At 39.6% G+C, this 12,541-nt stretch overlaps 1 protein-coding gene across 1 annotated transcript in view; it reads right to left on the reverse strand.

Moving 5' to 3' along the window:
• slc8a1b (solute carrier family 8 member 1b) overlaps positions 1 to 12,541 on the reverse strand; it is a 135,517-nt gene that overhangs the window by 4,656 nt on the left and 118,320 nt on the right. The window contains exons 8-9 of the mRNA XM_085369056.1: positions 1,536 to 1,721; positions 1,305 to 1,394 (exon numbers count right to left, since the gene is read on the reverse strand). Of these exons, the coding sequence (XP_085225182.1) occupies positions 1,305 to 1,394; positions 1,536 to 1,721 (276 nt within the window). The remainder of the gene's footprint in view (positions 1 to 1,304; positions 1,395 to 1,535; positions 1,722 to 12,541) is intronic.

A 12,541-nucleotide genomic window follows, 5' to 3' on the forward strand; every position in this document is an offset into this window, starting at 1 on the left:
TTTTCTTAGTGTATGAGCATATATTACATGTACAGCCATATGCTAATGTACTATGTGTGTATGTATATATGTGTGAGTATAAAGTAGTATGGAGCACACGCTTTTTATCCCTAAGCTCCCTAAATGGGAGGCAAGGGAGCACCTGAGCCTGACATGACAAATAGCCTTATGGTAATAGCACATGGTGGTCACAGTACAAGTCATTGTGTGTGGGGGTGTGTGTACACAAGTGTGCAAAATCTCTTTCAAGCTTTAATGTTTTTCAGATAGATGAGTGTGCTTGTCTATTACTCAAGTCGTGCAGTCGTTTATGTTTTTCCATGTTCTAGTTTATACATCTAGCAGTCAAGTACACACTGTATGTCTGATGTATTTGTCTGTGTGTGCATGTGGGGACCAAGGTTAAAACATATAATCACCCAGCCATCGCATTTGGTCATTCTTCACACTTACGCAAGATGAGCCATGTTGCTGTCGGCAGACTGCACTGCTTTGTCTAACGGGGACCCATATGCAAAAAATATTGTGGCAAGACGCCGAGAACTACTGGGTTAGTTCTGGTACAAGAATAAGAGCTCGGGAAATGTGAGCTCTGAGGTTCTTTTGATCTACTTTTATGTTGTTTTTCTTTGGATTTGTAATAGCAGAAAAATAATATTAATGAACATCAATACAAAGATGCTTTCATGTGGAAAAGCTCTTCAAAGCTATTTGTGTAAAGCAAATTTAGTGAATATTATCATGATGCCAGAATTACGCCGATCATTTTCTAGTAATGGATAATTACCCAAGTCCCATTCCCTGTTACTAAATAACCATGACATTTCTTTTCTGGATGAGTGAATTTGAGTTGAGACTGTATAATTTGCCATAAACCAACATAAAAATCCCCTGCATACTTTGTAGTCTATAGTGCAACAGATCACGCTGAAATATATCTCATCTTTATGAAAGTTGCTACTGTATATATAAGAATTACTAGTTACTTAGTGTTTCTCGAACTTGTGAAGTTTTAATAGCGTGCCTTGATATTCATTCCACTGTAGCTTTTGTTGATTTGTGTAGTAAATTGAGCAAAGAACTGAAAATATCAATATATATTCCTTGAGGTGGATCATTGATGAACAAAGATCTTTTCCTCATAATGACTTTACAAAGCTAAATAGCAAATATAAAGAGAGAACAGGATTTGATTAAAGCTGGCACAAGGTCCAGTAGATGGCAAAAACATATACTGTGATGGATTCATGTACGCCTACACATACATGTATATAAACATAAAGGATAAGTGCTCACACGCTTACCTGGTACTGAGGTTCCCAATGCAACAAATACTACTGCTGTGACAGAGTCTTTCAGGCCTACTGTGCATCCAAAGTGAGAGGCCAGGTCCCCTGTAAGGATAGGAAAGGAATAATTTCCATCACTATACTTCACAGCATATACTTAGAAGAAAACAGATGCGTTCAGCTGTTGAACAAACCATCATTTGTTGTGTATCTCTTGTCAATCCCTCAGGATATTTAAAGTCTTACCAATCATAGCGGTGAGCAGTCCGATCATGCAGATGGAGACTACAAAGCAGGCCCAGCCATTCCAATACTCTGTGGGCGGGACGAAGGCGAACAGAACCTTCCAGAATACAGTGAGGAAATGCATGACGTAGTCAAAACACGAGGGCAGCTTCTCCTCCCCACACTCCTCATCGTCGTCATCTTCACCTGGGAAGAAATAGGGGGAAAAAAACATACATGGTAGCTAGTTGAATCCTTGAGTCTTTGTTAAAAGCGCAGATTGTTTACACCAATTTAACCTCTTAAGCCCCAACGCCCCCTGATATGGGGGCAAAAGGCAGGAGATCAGGTAGGCTTGGGGCTTAAGAGGTTAAATAAGATCCACAAGTTCGAGACCCAGGCACATCACAGATCAGATTCAATGTCATCCCTGCACTCCCATGCCTTTCCTGTTGCTGTAGTTGAAAATGTTGTTTGAATCTATAGTCTATAGTGATTTAGCCTGATAACCTGAAAAGCAAAATCCCTGTGTGTTTGTGTGTGTGTGTGGTTGCAAGCCAAACCTCTGCTTTCAGAATCAGAATCATCTTTATTTGGCCGTGTTTGTACACGCGAACAAGGAATTAGACTCCAGTACACTTTGCTCCCTGCATGCAAAGAAAAGAAACATTTTTTTAAAAATAGGCTGTATGTTAGAAACTATGCAAACTGAGTAGTGCAATGTGAATATGTGCATATGGCCTGAATGAAAGCAGGGAGTTATTTCATAGTGTTCATGAGAGTCACGGTCCTGGTTCTTTGACTACGTTTTTGGGTTGATTATGGTTATGGTATTAGTTAGTCTTTAGTTTTATATTTCCTAGAGCCTCTGAGTTTTCATTATTTACAATTCTAGTTCTGTAATTCTTGTTGTTCATATTTGGTCCCTTTCTGTTACTTGTGTCTTCCATGATTCTCTTGTAGGTTCCGAGTTCTTAGTTTCCTCCTGGTCCAAGTTTTTATGTGTTTTTATATTTTTGCATTTTCATACTACAGCAACAAAAAGCAGCTTCATTCAGTTGATCCTTGGTCTCCGAGTCCTGCGTTTGGGTCTCACCTTACCTGCCACGGAGCGCATCATGACAATGAGAGTAACTGCCTGGGGGAAGAAACTACCTCTGTGGAGTCTGGTTTTCACAAACAGCGCTCTGTAGCACCTGCCTGAAGGTAGCAGTTTGAACAGTTTATGTCCAGGATGTAAGGGGTCTGCAGAGATGTTTTCTGCCCATTTACTAACCCTGGACCTGCACAGGTCCTGGATGGAGGAAAGATCAGCATCAAGAGCAATCCTCTCTACAAATCGGATTACTTGTTGCCGTCTGACCGGCAGCTCTTGTGGCAGGTTGTACTACCTGATTTGATGTGAAGTACAACCTCTGCTAGGTCTTCTTCCGGATAGGCTACATGTGAGGACCACTTCGAATACTGTGAAAAGGTGGTTCCTAGGAATCAGAAGTAATCCACAGTAGGTACTGTATTGTTGAGGATGGTGGAGGGGGGAGGGTTTCTCTGAAATTCCACCACAGCCAACCACGTTTGGTTAGGCTGCTATGTGCGGATCTGTGTGAGTGTTTGCTGAAAGAAGGGAATAGCTGGAACCTGAAATTTAAATTACTCTCCTCACTCAGTAAAAGAGAAACGCTCACATGCTATTAGAAGTCTGTGCGCTCGCTGTATAAGTGGCTGTTTTTCTGATCCATTTATAAATGAATGAATAAAACGAGACCACCTGCTGCTTCCATGAAACATGCTGACTTGGTGATTCCAGGGAAAGCTATAATCTCTTATTGATTTCACCCTTGTCATTCAGTCACTGCATACTATTAACATTCAAAGAGGTGGTGATGCATTAAAATGTTCCAAACAACCGAATAAAACCCCATTAGCACTCTAAACCCAGGCGAGTTTGGAGAGGTTTCAAACTGCAGCTGCTTTCCCATACGGAGTTGTATGAGGTCTGACCTTAAAAAATATATTTAGTTATGTTTTAACCTTACATCTTAACATTTAAATATATAGCATTTACACATTCATGATTGTCATGAACAACAATCCATTTGCATGTTAATAAACTGACTGCTGTTTTTTTTGTTATGCTCATGAAACAACTGGAAATAATCACTGTCTGAATATTTTAAGTAACCTTCAAAAAGAGGCAGACAGCAAGACTGTTAAGATGCTTATTATTATGATATTACAAGAAGCCTGATATTTAAGTCTTAAACATACTGTACTGTGCAAAAGTCTTGAGCTGCATTTGATTTTTGATGCATATGTTGCATTCAACGAGTGAGACGTGGTTTTGAATAAGAGTTCTTTAGGCTTCTTATGGTCTTTCAAAATTTTTGGGACATTGGCTGCTTTTTTACTCATTTTCAATCCAGTCGTTCATCTTGATCAATTTCAAATGAAATTTTTGGTTTGTTTTTTGTTCGTATAGCCACTTAATAAAAAAAAGGCCCCTCAGCCCATTAATAAACTAATCTACACATAACAAATAGCTGTTATCTATCTAAATAGAAAATATCTATTTCAAAAACAATATTGTTTTTACTATTTTTTTTTAATTGAATCTATGAAAAAATTCACAGTTTGACAGACTTAAAATAGTATTTTTGCATCAATAAGGTGATTCCCAGTGTGTCCATAAAAACTGGGGAAATTGGATAATGGGAGAACAAAAGAAATGGCAGTCCTAAAAACTATTTACAGATGGACAGTATCTGAAGCCATGTCCTGACACAGGACTCAATAGACGCATCAGACACTTAGGTTGATTCATTTAATGTTTGGCTCATCCGAAATGTGTTAATGGAAGGGTGGCTGTGAAGAAGGAATTCTTAAGAAAGGGAAATGGGGATAAAATGCTGAGGTCAATATGTACACAGGAGGTCAGCAGAGAGGTGCAACAGTATCTACTGCCATTTGTAAAACATAATAGAGGCTCTGTTGTGGTTTGGGGCTGCATTTTAGTCAGTAGTGTGATCTTTTATGAATTATGAACACAGTAGACCATCAGATTTTGATCCACCATGCGAAAGTTTTTGATTGGTAATGGATGGCTTTTTCAGCGTGACAGTGATCCCAAACACACTGTGGATAGTGCATACCTGCATAGAAAAACATACAGTCATGGAGTTTAACATTACAGCATCATCTTGGCAGAGAACAGAACAAAAGCCAGCCAACACCCAAAGAAGAGCTTTGAACATCCTCCAAGAAGCCTGAAGATCTATTTCCAAAGGCTACTTGAACAAAGGCTTGCTGAAGAGAGTTACGCTGTATTAAAGAATAAAAACAGTCCTATCAATACTTGACTTTCAAGCTTGTTATTCTTGTACAAAACATTTCAATATCAAAATATAAAGAAATGTGGGTAGTGCAAGACTTTTGCTGAGTTATGCACCCGATCTTGGCTGTGTGCTGTGCGGTTACTACACACATGAACTTGGATTAACATAAAAATAAATGAACTCTAATAAGGCCAATAATTTCCTCTTGGGTCACTGTTTAATGTCATTAAAAATAAATGTTTCAAATCATCAACTATAAATGAACATAAGGGCAGTGGAAAGAGCAATACCCTCATCTACAATAATGGTTTGCAGGACACACTCTTACACACACACACACACACACACACACACACACACACACACACACACACACACACACACACACACACACACACACACACACTCTGCAATGAATTATAAAACAAGACTCTCTACCTGAGTTATGTCACTTTTCACTGTCAGCAGCTCTCCTTCCCTCCCACACAGTCTGTTACGGCTGAATGGAGCCATTTCTCTCTGGCTTTCTTTCTACTTCAGTTAATGTTTATATGTGCCCTTTTATCACAGCCTTGGTCTCACTATTTGGCTCTTTGGTCTTTTTTTGATTATTTATTTTCTAGCTCAGTATGTTTAGGTGCAAGCATCTGAGCGACAGAAATACCAGCACATTAGCAGACTGCTAATGTCCAGTAAAGTTAAAATATCTACTGCATACAGTCTAAAAACAATTTGATCTAACACAAGGAAAATATGCGCCGTTCCAACCTGTTTTGACTGTCTTGTTATTCTTTAAGTGCATCCTAAAGGGCTCAGTGTTCAATCAGTGCTTTTGACTCACACTGGGATATATGCAGCACACTGCTAGTTGACTCATTTGTCTTGAAATTTAGCATCCATTGTGTGAAAACAGGAGATAATGACTGCTGAACTGTTGTTCCTACATGCTCAATAATATGCACAAAAGCAAAAATCATGTCCAATTAAGTCATCTTAAAGGCCTTATATAGCAACAAAGACAGAGTTGTTCAAAAACTATGGATTTAATTCATTCATTTACTTTTACAACAGCATTAAAAATGTCAACTTTTCCAGTTTTCAAAGGGAAAGGGTTGCAAGGGAAAATGTGTATTCCCCAAGTGGTTGGCAGCGTTTTGGTTGCTAGCATGTTGGCTGCAGTTTTTTGCTACTATCTGTAGTACAACTTCAAAAAGCAAAGTTGTACCTCAGTACTCCAGCCAACATGCTCCAGCCAGCATCACTTCCATTCAAACAGGTGCAGTAATATGCTAGTGACAGGTGGTTGCCAGTGGGTCACTAACCGGTCTGTATTACTGTGTAAGTGGAGCTTCAGCATTCATTTTCTTAGCAACTGCCATCAGCCTTCACTGACCAGGGAATACTTATTCTTTACTCATGACTGAGGTTGCCAGGTAGTCGTTGACCATCTGTAGCCCTGTGAGGCTGGGGTCTTATTCATTGATCCTAAAGTGTCACCGTGTGATTGTCACATTTGTTAGTGTCGTAGCTGACCACTATGTTGTAACATACATAAATTTCTAAAAATTAGTAAAAAAAAACCCCCACATTTATAAAACCCTTTCTATATAAGGATCACAAAGTGCTTCACAACAACAATGAACCAATGAGGAACAAGCAACGGATTATGATCAGATAACCAAACTGCACCCTCATCCCTCTATCTCAATCTTCTACTTATGCCTGACTTGCATGCTCTCTTTCGCCTCTGTTTATCTATGTCACACCTCAGTAACGTGTCATACTGATAATGTTTTTATACTAGAGTAAGTTCTCAATTTTCTCTTTTCATTCTTGGTCACATTTGGTTTCTACAGCAATTTTGTAGTTGTAATTTGTAATTGAATATTATGTTACTCCCCTTCAGTCGTCATTCTTCACTCAAATATGAGTGAAGAAAAAGCCAGAAAAGGATGGAGGGCCCACTCTGGGTCAGGGATGAGACCCTGCCCCAAGTGGAGGAGTTTAAGTATCTCGGGGTCTTGTTCATGAGTGATGGGAGAAGGGGGCGGGAGATCGACAGACGGATTGGTGCAGCGGCTACAGCGATGCGGACGCTGTACTGGTCTGTTGTGGTAAAGAGAGAGCTGAGTGTAAAAGCAAAGCTCTCAATTTACTGGTCGATCTACGTCCCTACCCTCACCTATGGTCACGAGCTGCGGGTAATGACCGAAAGAACGAGCTTGCGAATACAAGCGGCAGAATAGGCTTCCTCCGAAGGATGGCTGGCCTCTTCCTTAGAGGTAGGGTGAGAGGTTCGTAGAGCCGCTGCTCCTCCACATCGAAAGGAACCAGTTGAGGTGGTTCGGGCATCTGACAAGGATGCCTCCTGGGCGAGGTTTTCCGGGCATGTCCCACCTGGAGGAGGCCCTGGGGCAGACCCAGGACACACTGGAGAGATTATATCTCTCAGCTGGCCTGGGAACGCCTTGGTGTTTCCCCCGGATAAGCTGGAGGAGGTGGCTGGGGAGAGGGAGGTCTTTGCTTCTCTACATTTTCCAGCCCCAGCCCCAGATAAGCATAAGAAAATGGATGAATGGATGGATGGATGGATGGATGGATTATGACTAAATGGCATTGTGAGTCTCTTCACATCATTCGGGGCATGTGTTTGATATCGTATTGGCATTCTCTGATATTTATTCGAAACTTTGTTTGCTTCCACAAAACAATTGCCTTTTGGGAGTGTATATAAAATCATAAAAACAAAATGAAAGAGCAATGCAAAATCACATAAAATAGTGTGTGATAAGGTTGGGCAACTAATCACTTTCTTAACATCAGGGAAGAATAGCGATTTTATGGGCTTTAAGAAATAAAAATTGATTTGTGGTGTGAGATGGGCTGAGGAACAGCTGTTTCCTGAGTCATCTATGTATATACATAATATGGTCTATTCACCCACTCCACATGCAATCAAGCTTTTAATAGGCCAACTTCATAAATTATAGTATAGGACAGCTAATGCATTCCTCCTCCCTCTATCTCAGTCTTCTCCCCCATGCCTTACTTGCACACTCTCTTTCCTCCATCTCTTCCTATGTCACTCTTCTGTTATGTGTCATACCGATAAAGTTGTTATTCTAAAGTTAGTTTTCAATTTTCTCTTTTCATTCTTTCATTTGGTTTCTACAGCCATTATGTAATTGAATACTCTGTGTTAAGTCCTTATTTCATCCCCTTCAGTCTTCATTCTTCACTCAAATATGACTAAATGGTATTGTGAGTCTCTTCACATCATTTGGTGCATGTTTGATATCCTATTGACATTCTCTGATATTTATTTGGAGCTTTGTTTGCTTCCACAAAGCAATTGCTAGCCTTTTGGGGGTTTATATAAAATCATCAAAACAAAATGAAAGAGCAATTTAAAATCACACAATGCTGAAGAAATGGAAGGCCAAACAAGCTAAAGACACCAGGCGCTGCCCCACATAGATATCAATATTTTTTATTTCTCACCCTACTACAGTAGTAGATATCTCTTACTTGTAGTTGCTCACTGGGCATGCCCAAAAGCTGTGCTCTCATAATCTAGGAAGAAGATAACAGACTGCAGCTCTTCTCTACATGCTTGCAGCCAAGCAGGATGCGTTTCCATGACTATGTCTGCCTATTGGAGTGTGTCCCTTAAATGATATGGTCAGTGGTCCTGGGACTTGTAAAAATCATGCCACTGTCTGTTTCTCAGATTTATAGACACACATCCAGACTCTAAAAAAGAAGCGCACAGAGGTTTGAAACTGATGTGGCCAAACAAGCTGTTTGCCAGAAAACCCCAGAGTTAAACAGATCACTTCCCATTACAAAAGAACAGAAAGAAACACTTTATTAATTCTGTCAAGCTTCTTTGCTGTTGCAAGAATTGTGAAAAAATGCCCAAGCGCATTGAAATCAACAGAAAAGGGGAAACAATCCTTACAACAGGACTGTTAAGTCTAATTGTTGAATGTTTGCCATTATGCTTCTTAAATTTGTAAAGTCTGAGTTCAATCTGTAGGATCAAGACATTCCTTTGTCCCTGAGCACCTCTCCAGTCACTCTGTGCTGGGGGAGGTTTTATGCAGAAACATCCTATCTGAAAGATCTGTTTCTTGTGATGTTGCTTCCTGCTTTTATGATCCTTTTGGTGAGCAGGAAGTCATGCATACAGAGACACATGCACACAGAGAGACACACATTCTCACACACTCACTCAAACACACACACACATTTTTACCTGCATACATACACACACACACACACACACACACACACACACACACACACACGCACATATACATACAGTGCCTTGTCTTTGTAACCAAGGGGGTTACGAGGGGAGGTGCGTGTAAACTATTGTGTATTGTGTGAACTGTTTTCCCAATAAAAGGCAGCAAGCGGAGGCCGGATTTGGGGGTCATCTTGTGGTAGATACCAACAAGGCCTCCCTTGCAAGTAAATCAATCATATACCCAATATATGCACAGAATACCACAGAAATAAAACAAACAAACAGTGGAGACAACTGCATGTCAGTCATCCAGGTACCTTCAAACGTGGTGCTGTGATTTGTGCTGCTCGTTAGTGTGTTTCTTTGACACTTGTAATTTGAGTCAAACCACAGACGCAAGACACCATGGTTGTTAAAAATAGGCAGAACTCAAATTTCGAGAGAACCCCAGGACTTCTGAAGAACCTCCCTGCATTTCTGAGGACATGTCCATAATCTTCAAAGCCTCGTTTGCCAATAAAACAGATTTTAGCTAGCTCCTACATTCTTTGATCAAATAAAACCAGGGACCATTTTCTACTGTACTCTGACAGCTTTGAGACTGATTGTGTGTGTTTGGTGCGTCTATCAGAATTCATGCTGGCATGCTCATGTTTATATTCATGTTCCACTGGTCCTGTCATCCTGTCTGTCTAGGGCACACATTGAAACATACGCACACAAACAGACTCAGGCTGTCAGGCACCAGAGTCACAGGAGAGCTTCAAGTAGACACTTGACAGTTAAACTGGGCTAAATCTTTTCTCAGTATGACATAAAAAAAACTAGTTAACCTAACTTTGTTATTCAAAACATTTTAATTACTGGTGAGATGGTCTTTTATTGCATCCAGCAAAGACTCATGCCATCCATGGATATGCTTTTGAATTTGCTTTATTTGTGCTGTCAAAGGTTTTGAGCAGCTGTCACATAGAACCCATCAGTGAATTTCTTCACTCAAGACAGACAGTAAACAAATAACAAAATCAACGGTGACTCAACCGTTCATTATGATTCATCATCTAAAGAATGGAAATTACAGTTTGTGCACAAAAGAGATAGAAAAGTGGTGACATCAATGTAAGAGAAACAAAGTTCTTTCTTTTTGCAAACACCAGCATGAGAGTCACAGTTTGTGAAATTTTTCTCTCTGATGTTTGTCAAAAGCACCAAATCCCATAACAAAACTTAAACAAAGCATCAGCATTGGTTTAATTAGCACTCAGAAATAATAAAAAAACCTAAATCTGATGCATGAACGCACAATACAAAGACTTCTAAACGTTCTCAATCTGCGTATTTGTTCTTGTTGATAACATTTGTTGCCAGAAAATTCTCTTGTGAACATAAGTAGAATTCCATTTCTGTGGATTTATCTTCTTTCTGTGTTTTTTCCTCGAATACCTATGTTTCCCTCGGGTGTGGACGCACTCCCATAAATAACACACCCACATGGACCAGGTGATGAACAGCAAGATGTGGGCTTAGTAATTAGAGGGCAGTGGAGTATGGAGTGGTTGTACATCAATCTCTTTTACCTTGTTTCACTTTTTTCCAATCATTCCGTCTTAACAGTCCCTCTCTGTCCCCTTGATTTCCTTTCCATTGATTTTTTTGTCTTCATCTAGTTGTCCCTTTGTTTGCGTCTGTGCTCTTCAGTCGGTATTGTTCATTGCATTTAAACAAAACTGTGTTCAAAACTAAACCAGGGCCCGCATGTTCATGCAATCAGTGTGTTTATTGTTGTTTAACCACTTATCAGCCACCAGATCCACTGGCAACCCACTTAAGACAGATTAAGATCAATTTCTTTTCATGGAAACTGGCATACTCAAAGGAATAAGCTTGTGAAACAATAATTGCAATGCATATTTGACACCTTTTGGTTTTTAGTTTAATGTCTGAAAATGCCCTTTTTTGGCATGTGGCTAATTTTAACCTAACCTTCCCATATGGAAAAGAAATAGAAAAAACTTATAAAAGATTTGCATCAGCTTTAGCTTGCTTCATATAGTGAATCATATAAGGCTTATATGATTTACTCATGAAAGTGGCCACTTTCTCATTGCTTTCATATATTGTTTTAGGAAGTATCCAAAACATACAAGTTTCATTTATATAATTTTTCAAGGGATCTTATATCTGTTTTCACTCTTGTATGCTTTTCATACAAGTTTCACACAAGACAGATACAAACTTTATAAGAGTTATATATATCTTTTCCATATCGGTTAACCCTAAAGTGTATGGATCCCAGGAGACCTGGTGGATTTGAAAAGTGTGTGATAAGCTTGGGTAACTAATCACTTGCTTACCATCAGGGAAGAATAGCGAGTTCCAAGGTTTTAAGAAATAAAAATTGATTTGTGGTGTGAGATGGGCTGAGGAACAGCTGTTTCCTGAGTCATCTATGCATACAATTAATATGGTCCATTCACCCACGTTGCACACAATCAACCTGCTAATAGGCCAACTTAATAAATCTTAGTAAAGGACAACTAATGCAGCGCATCTGTGACATCTCATGCCAGTATACACGTCAGCCACATTCCTTCCTCTACACAGAAGGATAAATTAAAAATGCATTTCGGTGAAAGTGAAAAATTCACACTTGGATACAAGAATTTTGCTTAACTAATCTGAAACATCACCCTCAGATCTTTATCGCTGCTATGCACCCAGCCGCTACAGAGACAGACAATTAATGTTTACGGGTCAATTTCAATCATATAAAAACATTCAAACATTGGAGCCAGTCTGCTAGCGCGTCAGCATGATGTCGCCTCTCGGCCTCGACTTTTCACGCTAACTACAAATAAACTAAAATCAGGCATGAAAATAAATTCTCACACTATTCCACAGATTTTTCACACCTATGCACATATGTGCTTATTCATCGCTCAAATTATGCACAATGGGAAATCATCGTCATTGGGATCTTTGCACTCATAGTGTGTATTCTTACTGGACAATACATATGGCCTCACCCTTTAAGAAATGCTCAAATTTTGAAACACAACATTGCAAATATAATGATAATGAGGATGAAATAAGAGCAAAAACTGTAACAGGCCCCATGACAGCCTGCAAAAGAAAGGAAAATAATGCGTTTGGGACTCGACACTATCAAGCTGCTCTCTAATGTGGATGATTTGGCCCTGCATTGTAAAGACACAATGTTAAATACATGCATAATCTCCGGCTATCTTCCAGCTTGTCTGGGGAATATTCTCCATGAGCCACACAATGCCAAAAAAGACACACACAGAGGGAAACAGGTCATTGTACACACACGAATCACAGTGACATTTGAAGGGAGGTGAATGCAGGTTTTCTGATTTGAGATGAATGTCATGGATTTGGAAGAATTAGGTTGGGACTGTGTGTCAGTGTAAGTGCCAAAT

Source organism: Diplotaxodon limnothrissa, linkage group LG13, assembly GCF_057381915.1.
Source record: "Diplotaxodon limnothrissa isolate DT_005_m linkage group LG13, D_limnothrissa_male_GT1.1, whole genome shotgun sequence".
NCBI classification, from domain to species: domain Eukaryota; kingdom Metazoa; phylum Chordata; class Actinopteri; order Cichliformes; family Cichlidae; genus Diplotaxodon; species Diplotaxodon limnothrissa.